The sequence below is a fragment of the Chamaea fasciata genome, unplaced genomic scaffold (genome assembly GCF_029207755.1).
Source record: "Chamaea fasciata isolate MVZ Bird 193981 ecotype frontalis unplaced genomic scaffold, bChaFas1.0.hap1 SCAF_1, whole genome shotgun sequence".
In the NCBI taxonomy this organism is placed as follows: Eukaryota; Metazoa; Chordata; class Aves; order Passeriformes; family Sylviidae; genus Chamaea; species Chamaea fasciata.
Window position 1 is genome coordinate 96,988,093 of NW_027094086.1, and position 21,568 is coordinate 97,009,660.

At 38.5% G+C, this 21,568-nt stretch overlaps 1 protein-coding gene across 1 annotated transcript in view; it reads right to left on the minus strand.

Annotated features, from left to right (window-relative positions):
- The window catches only part of ADCY1 (adenylate cyclase 1), a 161,003-nt gene that overhangs the window by 34,732 nt on the left and 104,703 nt on the right, over window positions 1-21,568 (minus strand). Inside the window, exons 6-7 of the mRNA XM_066190465.1 lie at window positions 16,759-16,917; window positions 15,050-15,191 (exon numbers count right to left, since the gene is read on the minus strand). Of these exons, the coding sequence (XP_066046562.1) occupies window positions 15,050-15,191; window positions 16,759-16,917 (301 nt within the window). The remainder of the gene's footprint in view (window positions 1-15,049; window positions 15,192-16,758; window positions 16,918-21,568) is intronic.

The following is a 21,568-nucleotide window of genomic DNA, read 5'->3' on the forward strand; positions in this document are numbered from 1 at the left end:
TTAAGGGGGGGTTTACATTCTCCATTCCAAGGGAAACTTGGAATAACAGATACCTGTCTTGCCAAACCAAGACACTATGAAAAACAATAATGAACACAATGTTACACTTGTTATTTTTTTTCCTAGCAGACAGCCATGTTCTCAACATGTGACAGGCTTCAAATGTGCAAAAGTGTCTAGATACTTTATTGTACACTGGAAGATTGACTGAAGCCAGCCAGCATCACTGCACTGCACTACACTGCATGGTCAGCATCTGAAATCTAAAAGGATATTTGTGTATCTAGGGTGTAGTCACTTGTGTAAGTGGTAGTTTAACAATAGCCTGCATGAAGAGATTCCCAATATGAACCCTTTCTTTCAAGGGCTTTCTGGCAGCAGACTTACCACTGAATTGGATAGAAGACACTGTATAAGGATATTCACATACTAATCATCCTTTAGGTATTCCTAAGGACACCAAGTAGATAGCTTTTAGGCTTGAGTATGGCAATATGATCAGTTTTTGAGCTACAATACCCAACAGCTAAAACATAATTTTTGGAGAAATATTCCACTTACAAATCTTCCTAATGTAGACATAATTCCTCTAGAAGCTCTGCATATTTTACAAAGTCTCTATGATACAACAAAAACGAGCAACTTTCTTGAAACTTCCTCCAGTTTTGCATTTAATTTCATTTTCAGGAATTTACTGGTGGACCATATCTCAAGAGATCTTTAGCTCTTTCTTTGCTCCAACTTTCACAGTGGACATTGCATTAATTAAGTCGACAATTTTGATGATTTTAAATAAATGATGATTTTAAATAAATTCAGAGATCCACAAAAGCTTCCTGACAGCCTTCATTATGGAAATGAAACAGTATAGATGCAAGAGTGGCAAAGAATAGATAAAGCATCTTACTAGCAAAAGGTCCAAGGAGGCATGATTGTGAAAGGTGAGCATAAGTGCATGACTATATCCTCCACAAGAATTTGAAGTCCTATGAATAGGAAAGAATTTAGACCTTCCTCCATGCAACCTTTTTATAATAGATGTGTTTCTGAGTACAACCTGCAACTTGAAAACTTGGAATGGACTCCACTTCAGCCTGTGGCCCTGCCACGAACATGATTTTTCTCCAACCACATGTTTTCATTCAGTTTCCTGACTTTATCTTCAAACTAGTATGTAGAACATGTTTAGCTCTTACCATCAACTGGTTTCTTTTAGCTTAGAAGTCTTACAGGCAAATAATGCATCAACAGTATCAACAGTAAATAGAAATTTCAGCTCAGGTCACTGAAAAAAATGGAGTAGTGTGAGGTCTCCCATCAAAGAAAAAAAAGACAAACTGTAGTGAGTTTAGCAAAGGTTCACCAAAACAATTAGGGTTCTCAAGTGTATGACATACAAGTAGAACCTGAGGGAATATAGTTCATTTAGCTGGAAGAAGAGAAGCCTAATGAGGGATCTACTTGCTGTCTGTGGTAGTTTAGCATGGATGTGAGGTTTTTTTCTAGGGAGGTTTTTGCAGATGCTGATGGCTTGTCTGACCAATTGAAGAGCTTGTTACGCCTCTGGAAACCCCAGCTTAAAATCAGATGATCCCTTGTGACTGGCCCTTTTCCTTCCAGTCAGTGACAGGTAACAACTGGCCCCAGCAGCTCCTCTGAGGAGCAGCCAGGGTGGCCAGGCCCCTGCCGCTTCCCCCTCCTGGGGGGAGAAGTTGGCTTGGGGCCTGGCCATGCCTCTGGGCCCAGGCTGGCTGGGCCTCCTCTGATTCCCCTGATAGGTGGGGGAGCAGCTCGAGGCCTGGCTGGGCTCCATTGGTTCTCAGAGGGAAAAAGAGGAGAGGCTGCAGCTTGGGGCCATGGCAGCTGTCAGGGAGGGGCTGGCCCTGGCTGGGCTGCATGCAGGCCCTGTTTGCTGGTGCCACTTGCCTGGGGAGAATGGGATCTCCCCTCCATCACCAGTGTGGCTTTGAAATTACGAAGTGTGAGCCGCAGCTGCAGCCGGAAGAAAGAAAGAAAGAGCCTGGTTGCTTTGGGATCCTTCAGCCTGAGAAGTTGCTGCCCAGCATAGATCACATGTCCACTGCAAGCCTGGGCAGATTTAACTCTTTCTTGGCAAAAACAGAGTTTCTAAAACTTAACCCTTCTCTCCATGGAAGACAGAGTGATTTAAAATGTAGAGAGACTGCATGAGAAAAAGTCAGCAAAATGACTGATAAAGACTATTGGAAGAAGGGATGGAGGAAGTGGACATTTTTGGCTGGACTTCTCTGGATGTAAATCATAGAGAAATGGACTATTTTTTTGTAATATAATAATGCTGTTTGGGGGAATGCAAGTTCTACTCAAAGGTTGGGTACTGATATAATTGAGATCTAATTAAGAATTTTGACTAGAGTGAGCCGTTGGATCCTGCGGTAAAAATAAGGAGGTCTCAGCTTTTGAGACAAAGATTATTCTAGAGAGAAAGTGATTTAAAGGCCCCTGGCTGCTGGGGTAAAGGGAGGTCTCTATTTCTTTTGAGATAGAGACGATTTTAGAGATAGAAGAAGCATTCTTCAAATGGTACCCCAAATATGTTGGGAGACCCATGAGTAGCCAGGGGAAAGGCTGCTAATGGGTGGGACTTCACAATCTGCAAAAATTCTGGGCGGTTGCAGATTTGTGACATTGAAAGCCACCAGACTGTTTCTTGTGGTAAATGTCTCCATGAAAATTCTAGTGAGACTCCTCTCCCAAAGTGATGCAAGATTATGTTTAGATGGTTGCAACTGACTGAAAATCATAATTTTCTCTCTATGTTGTGTGGGAAAGTGAGTGGTTTGTGGTGGGAGAAAGGGTTGGGTTAGAAATTTCATTTGTTTTTTTCTTTTCTTATTTTCTTCTTCTTAGTGTGTTAATAAATCTGATTACCTTAAGTTGGGCCTGTTTTGCCTTTTCCTCCCAAATTCTATCTCCCAGAGGGAAAAGAGAGTAGACACTCAAACCACTACACTAAATTTGGCAAACCAGAATTCAGCGAACATGAAACCACTACGTTGTCTTCAACTGCTTAAGTAGTAGCTGCAGAGAAGACAGAGCCAGAATAATTCTGAATACTACCCAGAAAAAAGCACAAAAGTCAATGAATATTGTCTGTATCAAGGGAAATTCCTATTTGATACAAAGAAGTTTAGCTTTTTTGAAAATGATCATGCCTCCAGAGGCTGCCAGGGAGGGAAACACTTAGCACTTACTCAAAGGTGGATCTAACCGCAAAGCCAGTCCTGCTTTGAGGAAGGTCAACCACTTGACCTCCAAAGGCCCCATCCAAATTCGGCTAGTGTAATTATATTTATAATTTTGGTTGATTGGTTGGGGATGTTTTTCTTCATTTGTTTTGGGTTTTCTTAATCTAGTGGTTTCAGGACATGTAGATTCTGCACTGGGAGTGAGGCTTTTTCAATCTACACAATATCAAAAATACAAAGGAATTCTCTCTCACCATCTCACAAATCATATCCCTTTTTTATTCTTGCTTTTACAGAAGAACAATGCTTTTCACACAGTGAACTCAGTGAAATATTTAAGTAATTTCAACTTCTGCTGTCAGTCTATGACAAAGTCAGGAAATGCAAAACAGTCTGTTAAAACAGACTTAAAACCCCCCTGCAAATGAAAAACCTAATCCCGGTGTCTTTTACTCTGTTTTTCCTCTGATCTTGCTCCAGTCCAGTATTACAGGAAAGCTGGACTGCAGCATGCCCATTCCAGCTCATTTTGTCAAAGCATTTTACTTTCTCAAGTCTTTTTGACCCTTGGCATCATTGCTAATTCTGGTCACTTTTCATTTGGCTCCTAATTTTAGGAAAGGTTGGTTGCTTGCTGCAGCACAGCTGACAAAGAAGGTTAAGAGCTGGACTTTTCTTGCAGAGCACTCTGAAAGCAGCCAGGACTATATACAGCTTGATGAATGCAGAAAACATATGAACACTGATTCAAATCTTGGGAAAACACTCCAGTGTTTGAATGTCATGTAATATTCTGATAAGCATTTAACTTGAGCTCATCTGAGATTCTCAGAAATGTCAGCAGACTGTTATTTTCCTGACTATATTCAACCTCAATGCATAAAGTGGAAAGGAAAAGAAGATACTAATGTCATTCAAAACACATTTACAGGAACCATCATTCCTGTAGCACTCTGTCTGTCTGTGATTTCTATCTTCAGGCAGGCAGAACCATGTTTCTTGGTGGTAGTATTTGTTCCATGACTATCTTCAAGACATTTTGTCCTAAGATAGATGAGCACATCTTTTTTTTTCTTCTTCCTATAGCTAAAATCATCAGACATTTTTCCATCCTTTTCTACTGCCCTTTCAATACATTTTACTTATCACAGCTCAGTTATCCAGTAGGAAAATACATTAGTGATTTTACCAGAAAATAAAACTTCTGTAAGACTAACTTTTAAAATTCAGAATACCTCTTTCTTGACACAGATGTAGAAAAAGTTTTTAGCAGTTGTAAAGACTAAACTAATGTGTAGGAGATCAACAATAGAGAAAAATCATTTACCAGTGCCCTACATCTTTCCTTGTACAGATTTTACCTTTATGAAGGAACGAAAAGACAGAATGATATTAGAGCACATAACTAATTCTATCAGTGACACCCCAAACTGCAGGCTTTCACATTGATAATGCACTAGCAGCCTCACAACTACTGCAGGAGCAATCCTGAAGATGTAGAGTGATACACTCTGCAACACAGACATCATTCTTCTTGTCCTAGGATGACTATGATGTTTATATCCCCAATTGTCTGTTCTCTGTGTGCAATATGTTTTGTTCTGTACCTTTAAGACTGGTTCTGAGTGTGAAGCAGGGAAAGAAGAAGCATGCAGTTTGTTTTGAAAAACAGTGCTCACTCCTCTGCATTTTTTTTCTTCTTCCTTGGGACAGTGTGTTCATTGGATGCACAGACAGCGGCCAGAGAGAGGTTTTTCCTTTTTTTTTTTTTTTCTTTTAGTTAGTTCAGGTAGCTGAAGCAAAGAAGCTCTCTGGACATTTTTTTCATTTTTTTTCTTTTAAAAGGGACTGTTTAAATTTGCTCTGGACTGAGAAACCCAGAGGAGGACCGGGATCTTCCACCCATGGCCCACTGCGGCCTAGACCTCGGCATTTTCCAGCACCAAAGGGACTGGGACTGTTAAGAGACTAAGAGAGCTGAGCTTACTCCTGGCAAGGACTTCTCTCAGTTTTGCTATCTCACTTCAGAGTGGAGAGAGGTTTTATTGTTTCATATTATTAATTCCTTTTGCTTGTGGGCATTTTGTTTGTCAAATAAATAGTTTTTTCCACGTTTCTCCTAGGAAGTTCTTTTCCTGGACTGGCTTGGGGGAGGGGCCATTAAGGTTTTCTCTCCAGAGGAACCCCATTCGGAGATTTCCTCCCAAATTTGCCCTAAACCAGGACACTTCTGTTTGTATTTGCTGGGTAGTAACACAAGCAATTTATTTCCAGTGTTTGGGTTTGTATATTCCAACAACTTGGGCATGTATTCCAACAAAGGCTCAGGCACAGAACAGCCCCTGTCCAGACACAAGCAACAGCTTCCATTAAAAGGCTGTGTGCCTATCTGTTAAATCAGGTCTTCTAAGGCATATTTAGGGTGTTAAAATCTGAAACACCCAAAATATGAATTCAGACCTCTACTTAAGTTCCTTTAAAAAAGCGGTGACCGATCCAGCTGAAAGACCACCCCTGGGCTCCCAAAGTCATGGTAGCAGTGGCAGCGGCAGGTAGCTGTCAGTTTGAAAGAAGAAATCCCCAGTGTGGGCTTAGATATGGACTCAGATGCCTAACGTGCAGCATTTCAAATCAGAAAAAAATTGTCAAATACATTTATGCTTGTGATGTGCTAATAAGGGAAAAAGTTTCTATGAGTAGTGGATAAAGATTTTACATTCCCTGCATTAAATGGAAAGCTCTCTTTTGCTGTCACTAGTTACAATTTAGGAGTCAGAGCTCCAGCATTCCATAAGGGCTGGTAAGCACTTTTTGGGGGTTAAATTTCTTTCTTTTTACTTATAGAATTTTTCCCATAAGTTGCTAGGAAACTAATTACTGAGTAGTTATGGGTAATTGAGCAAAACAAAGAAGTGGCCAAAGTCGAGTGAGGAGTGTAGCATCTGGCTACACTTCCTTTATCTGGAAGTTTCTCTTTGAGGGGGAAGATTCTGAGAGTTTTGGGGGGCAGGTAAAGGATGGAGTGGGGGCAGCTGCTCCCTCTCGCTCTTGGCATTGGAAGGAGCACAGTCGAGCTGTTGCTTTCAGCGGGGAGAATTCACTCCAGAGTCCAGTCCTAAGGACCTACCACCATTTGCTTGTGTGTCCAGGAATCCTGAGCTCACTTTTTGTTCCCTGCCCTGCTGGGAGCCGGGCTGCTGCTGTGCCACCCCAGCAATTTCTCCAGCACTGCCCTGGGTCTTTCTATGCTGTAGCCCCCCATCCCTTGCCCTGCCAGGACACCCCAGCAGTTCCAGCTACCACTGCAGAGTTTCTGATACATCTCATCACCAGCCTGGGATCCCTGCTCATTCCTGCTGTTCCAGCTTGGTGCTCCTCAGAGTACTGCAGGGGCACCGGGATAAGGCTACCCCAGGGTTTTGTGAAGCAAAGCCTCTCCTCCATCCATTCCCGTCTCGGTCAAGAAGGCTGTCACAAGGTTCCTGGTTCTGTTTTGTTGTTAATGCCACAGTTATTGTTTTTTTGGCCTTGTTATACATACTAGTAAAGAACTGTTATTCCCACCCTCATATCCTTGCCTGAGATCCTCTTAATTTTAAAATTACAATAATTTGGAGGGAGGGTGTTCACATTCTCTATTCTAAGGGAGGCTCCTGCCTTCTCTAGACACCTGTATTTCAAACCAAGACAAGCATAACAATCACCTAAGTAAAAATATCATCAGAATCTATTTGTCCAGAAAGTTCACGACTTAAAAGAACTATTAAAACTTCATTGAAAGAAAGTAAACTGAATATTTTTAGAAGAGACAGACACCAAAAAGATCTTAGGGATCTGTTAGGCATACAGGTGGATTTACTGGGTCATAACTGCTCTGTGGAAACCACAAATTTTACATGATTGTAAAAAGAAGACAATATGAGAACAGTGTGGTATATTCCCCCAGACCTAACCAGAATGACTGAATCAAATTCATTTTGCAGAGAAAGAAATTTCGCACAAATACAGATGGAACTTCATTTTGAATGGAAGTAATAAACTAAAAAGATCAAGTGTAGCAATTTTAGACCTATTATATCACTGAATTACATCCTTCTGTAGCCTTCTTTTTCTTGTTTTAATCAGGTCCAACAAAAGCCAAGTAATTTCTATTAAAAACTCCTAGTAATACATGGATTATAGGCATCAAATTCTTTCACTGTTAAAAGATCAATTAGAGTATTATTAAGACATGATAGAAAGCACCCCAAAAGCAGTTCTACTTGTGAAACATTCCAGTTGCTAACAGTAAATTAACAATAAAGTGAAAAGACAAGCACATGTAGTTACTATGTATTTTATCTATACAAAGAAAAAAAGTCATCATGAATCTATGTTGTTTTCTCTCTGCTATATTGCATAATGTTCATTCCATGCTGGTGGAAAAAAATTGAATCAGCCACAGAAAAGACATAAGCAGACAAACCTGTTGGCTGGTGATGGAAAGATATAGAGCCTAGTAATTTATTATATTATAGAAGGCAAATAATCTGCTTCATGCAACCAAACTATATCAATTATCAGTAAAGGAGGATGCATTCCAAGACAAAAATACTGCCTTTTCAAGAAGAGTGATGAAAATTTTGGTTGTTTTCTTGTTACTCTCTTGTGATAGGACTGCAATGCAGGATCTCTTCAATCTCATCAGTTTATGCTAGATGAAACAACAAAATAAAAAAGAGATGTGAAAGCCTTTGCCACTTTTCCTGCAGCTGTGACATGCAAGTTACAACAAATACAGAAAGGGTGATTGGGCATTGGAATGGGCTGCCCAGTGAAGTGGAGGAGTCACCATCTGTGGAGGCATTTAAGAAAAGATTGGATGTGGTACTCAGGGCCATGGTCTGACATGATGGTGCTTGGTCATGGGTTGGACTTCATGATCTCAAAGGCCTTTTCCAGCCTAGCTGATTCTGTGTGAATCTCAAGTTGCTGAATTTCTTTCTATTTGATCATGAGTCAGAGAAATTGTGATCAATCTTTTGAGCTGTAAATCCATCTACGTTTGACAATAGATTTTGCCACAGGTGTGCAGTATAGATAATTGCTCTAGATAATTCTGAAATTTCAAGAGTTTTTACATTTTAAATATAATTTTTCATAGCATGCTCCTAAGCTGCATTTGCTTATTAAGAGTCATCAATCTTTCAGCTATTTTTTCCTGAAATTTAAAAGACTGAAAATAGTAATTTCCTCTTCCTCAAACATTACCTTAATTTCTCTTTTCAAATAATCTACTGGGGTGGTGTTTGTTTTTTGTTTTTTTGGGTTTTTTTTTTTTTTTTTTTTTTTTTTTTTTGGTTTGGGGTTTTTGGGTTTGTTTTTGTTTTTGTTTGGTTTTTGTTTGTTTGGGTTTGTTTGTTTGGTTTTTTCCTATGAATAGTTTTTGGGCAAAAATAAAACCGTGGTTTTAGCCATCTGCACTGAAATGTTTAGAGCATGATTCAATACAGCAAACCAGACAGACCATATACAGCAGACCATACCTCTAACCAGCATCTATTTCCCTCTAGCTGGATAACTAAATAAGGATTCAGAAAAAAAAAGTGGCATTTACCTGTGTCTTGGGTAGCAATATGTAACCAAAAATGTGCATTCTATTTGCCATCTGTTGAAATCGGTTGGAGAGATGTTTTCTTTATCTCCTGTATAACCTATTCCTCATAACTCCAGGCGGGAGGGGGTGTGTTCCTTCTGTTAATGGGCCAGCTTTTAAAACCAGGTGGGACAATGTTCTTTATCTCTTCCAGGACCTATCCTCCCTCCAGGGGGATATCTTCTGTTAATGGGTGATTAAGGCTCACCACAACTGATAAAATTACATCATCCCATTGTGAGATGCTCCACCCAGTGGGAGGAGCCAAGCATTCCTACCTGGATAAAAACCTGCTATTCAGAACAGCAGGACAGCCTGTTTTCCACTGAATTTCCCAGAGAAAGACTGGACTTATCTTGCCACCACTGGTCCCTTCTTACAGGATCATCACTACTCCAACAAAATCACATCTCTCACTCCAGGAGGACTTATTTGGACTGCTACCAACACCCTGACTGACAGGGTGTCAGGTTGTATTCTGACTCTGTCAGTGTTTCTAGGATTTTTGGGTTTTTTTGTTTGCTTGTTTTTTTGTACTACTACATTTGTATTTTTAACATTCTTAGTAAGCAACTGTTACTCCTATTCCCATATCTTTCCTGAAAGCCCCCTTAATTGCAAAATTATAATAATTTGGAGGGAGGGGGTTTACCTTCTCAATTCCAATGGAAGCTCCAGCTTTCCCTGGCAGACACCTGTCTTTCTAAACCAAGACAGATAACCAGCATCCACTTCCCTCTAGCTGGATAACTAAATAAGGATTCAGGAAAAAAACCAGTAGTATTCACCTTGATTTTCCAAATGGTCATAGTATTGCTCAGAGACTTCAGATTAGAAAGCAGGGCTATCCAACCTACAGAAAGAATTTTCTGAGTCTGCTTGTCATGGCTTTGTATGTACATGGTAAATTAGGAAAGGAAATGTCAATCTCCTCAGAGAAACAGCTAGTTTCCAAAGGGCAAACAGATACGGTACTCACTTTCATGGATTTTTCATGATTGTCCATCTTTCTGTGCTATTCAAATAGTAGATGCAGATAGCATATGATTTATACTGCCACAAATAAAAGATAACTAATATATTTGAATACCCCATTGGTGAATAACTCAATAGCATATTAGAAGAAATTTTACAGATGGTGATTTGCAATCTATTGGAAGGTAATTATTGATTATGTTTGAGGTAGACTGAGACACCTCAAAAGACACTTATGAATATACAGGAATAATTTGTAAGTTGCATCAGTAGTGCTTCTCTATGATTTTTGCATCCTATGACCTCCATTCCTGGACACAACTCTATTGCTGTTAATGGTACGCAGTATTATTTGTCTTTGCCTTGTCTCTGGAGCCAGCAAAGTTACACCATAAAGCAGGTTCCCTTAAACCTGGCAGTGGGTAACAGTGATGGCAGGCCAACTTCTGTAAAGACAAAAACTATCACATGCTGAGAAATCTTTCCTTTCATGCAAACTTGATCATTTCTTATCACTACTTGGCTATTTGTTAGAAGCACCTTTAGGAATTTTACTTAATTAGCCGTGCTGGGCTGTTTTTTCAGCTGGTGAAATAATGAGTCCTTTCAAAACTAGAGAGGTGCTACCACAGAGTGAATTGCTGCAATAAATACAGAGAAGAAAGGCCAAGTAAAAAACCACTAAGATATCAGTGAGGTTAGACACAAACCTTAGAGATGTTTTACTGCAGGAGAATCAGACTTTCTAGAGCAACCAAGAAATGAAGGAGACAGTCCAGCCAAGCCCCCTATTTCTGTTGTGCAGCTGGGAGTCAGCTACTCCAGGAGAAAAGCTGGAGGCAAAGATACTTTGACTAATGTCAGTGCTGACAATGAAAGAACAAAGGATTCTGATGAAAGCCAGATACACTATTTAAAAAATTAAATTAAAATAAATTAAAATTTAGGCAAACAGTTTGAAAGTCATAACAGGATTAGTTAGGTGGAAATCATTAGTAGAAAAAGTTATTTAGCTGGTATAAGCAGAATTATAAAGTTTTTGTAAGGGGCTCTGAGATTAATAGTTACGGCCTAGATTTTTTTTTTCTTGAAATAAAATCCATATAAATTAATATTTACTATACTTCACAAAGCTAGAATATTTTGAAATTAAGAGAATGGTCATGTTGCTAAAGCATGGAGTATGAATCATGTGAATATTTAATATATAAAATTTAATATACTTTTTAATAAATTTTATATCTCTTTTTCTATCTGGATCAAATCTCCTGTAAAAGCCCAAGGCATTCATGTGTATGGTCAGACTTGTGCCTACTTACATAAATCAAAATTTTCAAATTTTCTCTCAGTGCAGTATTTTGGTCACATGACTATAAGTATTAATATCAATATAAATATCAAGAAGACATAATTGAACTTAAGAGAAGTGTGATCGCTTTTAAAAAACTAGTAACTTTATCAGGGTGTGTATCAGGGAACATGTATTGTATTAAGAAAGCATATTTGCAAAAGTTTTTAACTATGAAAATCAGCAAAAAATATTCTTTTAATTAAAAAAAATCTGTCTTTAGAAATCAGATTGATTATTTAAGTGTGTTTAGGAGCTGAATGTAATCCAGTCAATTATGCATAAATAGAACTTAATAATAATAATAATAATAATAATAATAATAATAATAATAATAATAATAGAATCATAAAATGGTTTGGAAGGGACCTGAAAGATCATCTAGTTCCAAACCCCTGCCATAGGCAGGGACACTTTCCACTACACCAGGTTGTTTAAAGCCCCATCCAACCTAGCCTTGAACACTCTCAGGGCTGGGCCACCCAGAGATTCTCTGGGCAACCTGTTCCAATGTCTCTCCACTGTCACAGTATAGAATTTCTTTCTAACAACTAACATAACCAACTCACTTTCACCTGGAAGCCATTACTCCTTGTCCTATCACTACAGCTCCTGCCAGAGTCTCTCTCTGGCTTTGCTGTAAGACCCCTTCAGATACTGGAAATTGCTGTGAGGTCTCACATGACCTTCTCTTCTCCAGGCTGAAAAGCCCCAATTTTCTCAACCTGTCTTTGTAGGGGAGGAGCACCAGTCCTCTTGTCAACTTTATTGTCCTCCTTTGGACTTGCTCCAACACTTCCTTGTACATATGGTGGGGGTACCAATACAGTACACAGTACTCCAGGTGGGGTCTTACAGAGCAGAGAGGCAGAATCATCTCCTTCAACGTGCTAGCTACTCTCCTTTTGAGGCAGCCCAGGACACTGTTGGCTTTCTGAGCTGTGAGCGCACACTGCCAGCTCATGCAGCTCACATTGAGTTTTCATCAACCATCACTCCCAAGTCCTTATCCATAGGGTATTTTCATTCAGTTCTCTATTTAAGTTGTAAGTGTACCTAAGGTTGCCCTGACCCTGCTGTCACTGGCTTTATTGAGCTTTATGAGGTTCACAAAGCCCCATCTCTCAAGCCTGTCCAAGTCCCTCTGGATGGCATCCCTTCCTTCCAGCATGTTGACTAACTACACAACTTGGTGTCATCAGCAAACTTTCTAGGGGTGCACTGTCCATGTCCTTGACAAGGATGCTGAACAGTATTGGCCTCATCACCAACCCCTGTGGGACACCACTTTTCACAGGTCTCCAGATAGACTATAAGCTATTGACTGCATCGACTAATAGATAATAATAGGCTAATGTATTCTCTACCAAAATAAAAATGGTAACAAAACAAAGAAATGTACTCCTTCAGTGGCTGCTTATCAGTGCTTTCACATTAAACCAGCAAGCACATCAGATCACAAAAGTTAGCTGATTCAACAGAAGATTTAAAAAATGGGAATAATTTACAATTTGTTCATATTTAAAATGTAACTGGTACATGAATGAGTCATCTTACACTGTTGTCATTCTTGGCTAGAGTGACAGTGATGAAAAATTTTCCTGTAAGACCAAACATAGTAGATGTGAGGCATGTGTCTTCTTAACAAATACTTTTTAACAAAACTCCAAGTGGTCTTATTTTTGCTTCAAATTCAATGTGTTCTTGGTCATCTCTTGCTCACAGCATTGATTTTCATTCCACTTAGTATCATGCTTGCCTGAGTCAGCTCATGTTAATGTCAGAGATTAAAGAATATATATGAAGATATATATATATATAGATATATATATATATAATTATTCTTTATATAAAAGAATTATATATAAATATATATATAATTCTTTTATATAAAGACTAAAAACTGAATTTCAGCTGCTGAGGTTCAAGAGGAAGGAATACAGTATTAAATCAGAAAATACCTGAATTCAACAGGTAAAACTCTGTCTTGTCTGTGCTTCATGAGCAGGCTTCTTTTTTATGTCTTTGAAGAGGCAATGAAGGAATTGGGGTAGGAGGGAACAGCAGGTGTTTATTTAGAAGGCAAATATGCTATTCTGTAGTGGTCAGTGATCAGTATGCAAGTGTACAAAGACTAGGGGTGGTTGTGATGGACTGTGACAAACAGCAAAGTGGCATGCTGATTGACCTGAAAGCCCAGTGGAGAAGCCAATTAACACTAGTAACATTTATGAAGTGTTTCTTTCTTGGCTAACATGCCATTGATGCATGCTGGAGAGCTCCTGTTAGGCTGTAGAGCAGCATCTGCCATTTCCACAGACTCGTCAGTGACACCCATGGGTAACATGGCATTTGGGTTTATGTAGCTGATGACAAACCAAGCAGTCCTTTCTCTGCAATCACCAGTAGTTTCTAAGCAATCTTGCAAAGACAAAGAAATGTGTGCTCTCACAGCAGTACACTCACATTCTTGCACATTAAACATGCATTGACCTGGCTTCCTTCCATACGTGATTGTGAAGCTTCTGTTCCTCAGTCACTGGTTTTTGTAGCAGAATTGACACAATACAGTTTCTCTACATAAAAGTCACATTAATTCCCTTTTGTCTCTCCTTGTCACCAACCTATGGAACAATTTCCTGAAATTCCTCCATTTATTTCCTCAATATGAAATGAAACCTGATACATTGTAACATAAAAGTGAAAACAACACGAAACCAAGACAAAAAACCTAGGAGCAATAAGCAACACACCTACCTTAAATAAACTCTTCCTCGCATTTTCTTCCTTATTGGGATTGATTAATTTAGGAAATACTGATTTCCTAAAAAATGCTAGTCCTGGTTTCAAGAAAGCCACCAAAAACCACTCTCACTGACTGCCACAACAGAATTTAACCCACTCTTTTTCCACCTGTTTTGTTTTCTTTTATCTAAAACTGAATTTAATCATATGTACTGGATGAACAAAATGTGAAATTGCATGATTTTCACAGTGGATTAGAAAACTCCATCTCTCTAATGAGAAGACGCTTTAGAGGAAGTACACAGAATCACTCTTGTAGCAGCCTTTCCAGAATGAAGCAACAGGATTTTCAATCCAAGAATCAAATTATCCTGGTGACTGGACTTCCAAGATTTCCATAAAAAGTCACACAGTCATCAAATTAAGACCAAAAAGCTGATTGCAGATATGATATACAAGATGACCTGTTTCTCTGTGGTTATGTTTTTCTCAGACACTTGGTGGTTAAAACTATCAAATATGAAGTTCTGACAGCTTAAAAACCTGGTGTGTACAAAGACATCACTTTAAAAACTGACCAATACTTTCAGAATTGGGTACCATAATTTTTCCCCTTGAAGGGTAAAATCCCTGAACTAAACTTATTTGCACAGAGTTTCAGAAGATAAGGGTCCAAAAATCTGTATCCCAAGTTCTCTGGCTGAGATAAAAGACAATAAAGTTTCTCTTAGCCTGTCAAGCATGTCAAAGATAAGCCTCATCTCATGTAGAAAAGGTTTACCAAATTGAATGTGTTTAAACAACAGTTATGGACTTCCAAGACTCCTACTGAGGTCACAAGAAACATTTTTCAGTAGAACAAAAGGCTGCACTCAATTGGTTGAGGAGGAAAGGTGTGACTATAGTTGCAGCTGTTGGAAAACCACTGTCACTACCTCATCACATGCTGAGATTCAAAATGTCATCATTGCACTGCTGAGCCTTCAAGAGTGTTTCAAGAGCTTTCAGAAAAAAAACCAAAACCAACAGCAAACCAACAACAACCTAGTATAGTCTCTGCTTTCAGAATAGCACAGGACAGTTTTTAAATTATGAAAACGTATCACTGAACAAGCTTACCTTCCTACGATGGGATGGCACAATAAAATATGTTTCAATATTATGCTTCTTCAAGAAACTATTCCTTTCATGACCATATCCTGGTTCTACCTCATAGTCCCCATTTAGGCACTCTAAGGTGGTCTTTGTAATGTGAACTTTCCTGGAGAGAAAAATTAGACATTGTTTAAAGCAAAGATACATTTTGAGCTACTTGCTACTGAAATACACTCCTGTACAGAAGTTCATAAAGATGTCAATAGAGAGGTCAATTTACATGCAAGACCACAGGCTTGATGTAAAAAGAAAGAAAGAAAGAAAGAAAGAAAGAAAGAAAGAAAGAAAGAAAGAAAGAAAGAGAAAGAAAGAAAGAAAGGAAAAGTTTTGTTTTGTACTTCTAGCCAACTTGAACATAGGAAAAAAATCTATTACATGCATTTTCTAAACTTGGGCAAAGTGAACAGAAATATAACTGTTGACTATCCAAACACTTCCAGATTTGCTGATTTATAGAAAGTGAGTGTTTGCACATCATCTTCTACATTGTGTGGCTTTCTTAAGCTTTTACCTCAACAGCTGCTTGGAAAAACATCCTGGTGTTTGAAACTTGTGACATCACACTCCAAACCACTCTTTTGTATAAAGCAAAGACTTCTGTTTCACTTCACATCTCTGACTCATATCACTCATTCACCCTGTTTTGTAGGAAGCTTTCTCATTTACTTTGTTTTGGCAACGCACCCATGTTTAATATTATTTCTGAGTTTTCTTATCCTGAAGAAGTTTTCACATTTTTTCCTGAAAGACCCCTTATATTTGAAGTGTCTTCAGAGAAGGTATCTGAAAAGATTTTACTGCTTTCCTCTAATAAACCTGTGTTCAGATTTTTCTCCACTGGGTGACTTTAGGGTAATGAACACATAAAATACACTGCCACAATTATCAGAAGCAGATGTATGCAATAAATAGAAACACTCATAATTACCACAAAAATTTAATTGATTCCTTTGTCCTTTTGTCCAGCAATCAAGATCTTGTAAAAATCTAAAAGAAGATGGCAGGTCCTAGTCCAAATGTAAGCTACACACAGAACACCCAAATTCCTTTGCAAATGCTCACTGTGTGTATTTAAATTGTGTCCAAGGCTGTGCAATGAGTACTTAAAGTTCCAGGATGTGTCCCATGGGTTGGCTGCAGGTTTATGTGCTACAGTATTGTTTGCAAGTGTCATCAATATCTGAATTCATAAGCAGGTATATCTTTTCTATAGCACACAACTAGTATTGGAAATCTTGTAATGTAAAAGGAGCAAGGCATCCCCCTGCCCCCTCAAAGTATAGAGGTGTGTAAGGGTAAAAAATTCCTGGAACAGCTACAGGGTTTTACTTTTGTAATATAAAATGATTGAAGTCTAGCCTTCTTACATTCCTACTATTGTCTCATTCCTACCTTTTATATTCGGCAACTTCTAAAAACAGTTTTGTTTGAAAATGTTTTGCTTCTAATCTAATCTAATCTAATCTAATCTAATCTAATCTAATCTAATCTATTACACAAGTATCATTTGGTAAATTCCACAGGATAAATCACATAATACATTGATTGCTCTTGCCAAACACAATCCTTTTCATCAATAGCAACTACATTGCAAATGCCTCAAAAAAGGAAAGAAATTCTTCATCCATACAGTTTTCTATTTTTTTTTTGCTACGGTTCTTTTTCAGACTTACCCAGGCAGCCCTCCAGCTTCCATTACATTAGCTAATGTCACATCATTTGACCAGACATCATATTGCCATTTTCGGAGACCCAGGACCCCACAAAGAACCCTGCCTGTATGCAATCCAACTCTCATGTTGAGATCAACCTCTGTGGCTTCTGCAACAGATCTGTAATGGACAGCATCAGAATGTTAATATTTAGATATGACTGCTTTTCATTTTCTCTCCTCCCAAAATCAACACATATATTTATACATGACTGAATAGAAAGGGTCCTATAAAACCTGAAGTGGTATATTCAGGTACTGTTCTCTACTTTCACTAGTTTCAAAGCCTTAATTGTAATCCCAAAAGAAAAAAAAATTCTTGGTTATATTTTAATTACTGTTGAACCAAAATCTCGGTATTTCTAAATTTCTTGACCATTTCTGTGAGAAAAGAGGTCCAAAGAGGCACTAGTTGAGATGGCCAATGTATAACTAATCATTCCCAATCTACTATGTTCTAATTGGTTCAATTACCCAGTTACCAGATGTAATGGTTTTGTGTTCGCCAAATTTAGTGTCTTCTCTTTTTCAACTTTGGGAGATAGGATTTTGGAGAAAAAGGCAAAGCAGGCCCAAACTTAAGGTAAAGAGATTTTAACACACACTAAGAAGAAGAAAATAAGAAAAAACAAACAAACAAACAAACAAAAAAACCCCAAACACAAATGAAATTTCTAAACCAGCCCTTTCTCCCACCACAAACTGTTCATTTTCTACAAACAATGTAAAGAGGCAAAACTCAGAACTCCAGGTCAGTACCAGCTATAAAACAGTATTTCATTCAATCTTTGAGAGAGAGATGTCTCTCTTGTCATTTGAGTAACTTTCCACAAGAGAAACAGTCTGCGTGTGGCTTCTAACTCACACAAATGCAGCCTGCCCGGGGAACTTCTGCAGTTGTGGAACCTCCTGTATCACATAGTCTTTCCTGTGACCACATATGGGCCTGTAGACACACATTGGGGTGGCACTTTTTAAAGATAAGCAACTTCAAAGGCAAAGGGTTCTTCAACTCAGGGAACAGAGATGTCTTCTCATTTCTTTTGCTGGCACAGGGGCTTCTTCTCCTCTCTCTCTGTTCAAACCTTGCATGGGACCACCAAATTCCAACTTCTAATTCAATTTTTACTCAATAAATCACAGATGCCTTTGCTCAAAAATCCACAGATCATCTCCCCAATTCTTGTTGCCCACAATTTAAAGGATTATTCTAGTATATTTATATTACAGTCTATCACCATAACTTGTAGGAGATTTTTCAGCCTAGAACCAAGGCAACTTGTCATCTCTTCCACCTAAGAGGTCACTCATCCTTTACTGACTTTGAGATCTCCATATTGTCCCTTTACATACCTCTAATTTGGCTCTCTCTCTCACTGAGAAAAGGGTTAGGGCTTTGGAAATTTCCTATGTGCCAAGAAAGAGTTAAATTTGCCCAGGTCTTCTTTTCTCTGGGCTGCGGCTGGCTTCAAGGCCATGCTGGCTGGGTCGATGGGGGAAGCGGGGGAAAGAATCTCACACCGATTGGAGCAGCTCGGAGCAGCTTGGGCAGTCAGGGATGTCAGCTGCAGCCTCCGCGCCCACCCCCAGCAGCTGATGGGGGACCCAGAGGCACGGCCAGACCAGGGCTATCTCTCACCACAGGCGGGGAGCAGTGGGACCTGGCCAGCCTGGGCCGCTCCTCAGAACTCTGTTACCTTCTCTGGCCAGAAGTAAGAGAGAGCCTTGGCTCGGGAACACTCAGTTTATATGGGTATTACTAAAAGTCATCTTCCATTTTCACAGTGGTCAAAATACATGTCAATCCAAGAACTGGCACCTGATAGGTCCCTGTCCTTTCCAAAACAAAGTCCCAGGTCCTAGCAGGGCAATATTCCATTAACCAAAAACCAAACTGTGTTAACCTATGACACCAGAGAGTACAGGACGAAGAAAATTATGAGAGTAACAAATCATTGTTAGAACAGCAGAGTGATTATAAACACTAACATCTTTCCAAAGCTCCTGTAAGAGTGGCACTGAAACAACCTGTAACTAGTCTTGCACCTGTAAATTAAATCTAATGTTCAGAGATTCTCACTGCCTAGGTGGTAAAGGATGAATTTACCTGCAAAACTGTTATTAAAAAAAAATTTTTTTTGGTGCCACGATAAGGAAAGATTTTTCATTTCTGTGAATGAAGGGCATACTATGACTTGCACTCTGCACAACGTTGTGAACACTGAAAAGGCACCTTGAAACTAACAATCTTAAATACTACACATTATGTAATAGCACTGTACATAGATTTTTTCAGTTCTTTCTGTTAGAGATACACCTGTCATTCCATAGTCCAGTTGCTGTAAAAAAAGTGATATTATCTCTGAATAAAGGAAACTGACTATTCAGTGTAAGAATTTATTTTCACTTGATTTTCTTAATTTGATTTTTCCAATGCATTTAATTGAAGATCTTACAATGAGACTCTTACAATAATTTTCCCTTGGCCTTCATTGACCGTTTTTTTTTCAAGTATCATCCAGTTACACTGAATTTTGCAGAGATACCTTTAGAAAGACTTTTCAACTTTTTCAGAAATTGTAGTTGTTTAAATACAATTAACAGAAAGTTCAGCATAGATCAAGATGTGGGATGTGCAGCAAAGTTACCTGGCCCCAGTTTAAATAAGAAACTCTTCACCTGTGAAGTAAAACCATGTCAGCCATCACTAATGTGAGTAACATGGATATCTCTTTTGTCCCCATAGGGAATCTGGGCATAACATATTTTTCAGTCATGTTTTATGCAACAGCACAGAAAGGCTTATGAACAATTTTTGAAAGATGAAATATTTCCTGTCCTATTCCTACTCACTGCAAGTCAGCTCTCCCTTCCTCAGCATCTGTTTCCAGTCAAGCCTCAAATATGACTTCAAGAAGTCCTAAAAGGATTCTAGTGTTACAAAGCTTTGTTGTGCACACTTTGACAAAGCTTCAAGGAAATGAACGATCCTAACAACGTAACATGAGCCACCTAACAATAAGCAACCACTTTTATCTTCATCTGAGCATGTGTATTGTTTTTATTATTAAATAACAGATTGACCTTACACCAAGACCATACCTTGCAAGTGAAAACCCTTCAGGATTACACCTTGCCTACCTATGTTCTCCTGCAGAATTAAGAACCTATGTAATAATTTATGAACCTGCAAAAGTTGGGGTTTCTCTGTTCACAAATGAGGGTGGGGTTTTTTGGTTGGTTCCCTCCCTCCTCCTCCATTTAAAAAAAGTATATAAAACCTCAGAGTAAATGTATGTGCAAAGACAGTGAAATTCAGACACTGATAAAGTCCACTCAAGGCTCTGACATTGCTTTGTCTTACTGGGGTAAATTTAATCTCCTTTTAGAAATTTTAATTGAATAACAAAAAGTAAATGAAAAAAGATGAGCAGAGAAATACAACATGTTAATAAGCTGAACTGTATAATACAACAATGAACCATATAAAGCAGAATTTGAAAACACTTCATGTTTTGAACAAAAAATTTCCATAAGTAGTCACTTAGTCAAAATTCTAAATTGAGAATGCATTTCTGTGTCTTCCCCAGAAGCTACAATGTGTTTCAGAGATACTTTCATTATCACTAAATTTGAGTAGGAAAAAATAAAACCTCAGTTCATTACCTTTTTTTAATTTATCTTATTGACCTCTGTGCGGTTTATGCAGATGATTTCCATAAATATATCCCACTGAGCTATCAAAAATGAGGAATATTAGATAACATAGAAAGAAGAGGCTTCAAATTTAAAATCAGACCAGTACAATGTTCATGTTCCCAAACAACATCAACATATTGACAATAAAATATCACAAAAATGTCCACTGAGGTATTGTAAACTATTAATACATTTCTGAGAAAATATCAGCACTTCACAAACAAGCCAGGGATAGGAGTTTCTCAAATAATAAGTAATTACTCATTATAACTTATTCTCTCATAGGTTCCTATACTAAAGTTTTCCAAATGTTAACAGAAAAGTAGGCCCAGAAACAAATGGAAATCAAAAAACCATTTTATTTTTAAACCATCTGTGTTCAGAGTCTATGCAACTGACTAATAAGAAAAGCATCTACCCTGGCAGTTCAACTATCCTACAAAGCCTTTAAATTTTATTCCCTCCTTAACTACAAATATTTTATGTGCTGCTACAAGCCATGAATGTAATTTAGATCACCTGCCAAACAGCTCCAGACCTGTGCTCCTGAGCATTCCAGGAGGGAAACAAAAAAGCTCTGCATGCCATTTCTTATAATTATTTAGGTCTTTTCTTTAGGTCTAAAAATATCTGCAGAAATGAATGTTTCCTGGTTAAAGGCATAGATATGATTTTTGGTTCAATTACATACACTTCCCCTGAGAATTGCTCAGCTACAAAGAGCACTAGGACAGAGAGTCAGGGCTGTTGAAAGGCTGCTGGCTTTCTTTGGCAGAGGTGCAAGTTGATGAAGTTTGCGCCACTAGTAGACAGCTTCTTAAAAAGGCAGTTCCTGGTTCTCTAATAACTCATGGTCAATTCACTCCTGCCATTTCAAACATTTCAAGGCTCTGAACTTTTGGATGACCAGGGGAAAAGCTTCAAGAGTGTTGACATTATGGAAGTTAATGCTTCTGTCTATTTTCTCAGACAAAAATCACACAGGAAAACATGATATTTCCATTGGACTTATGCAAACTGACTACTGTAGTTCCTCTCCCTTTCCTGGTGCTTTTGGTCAGCCAATGAACAAA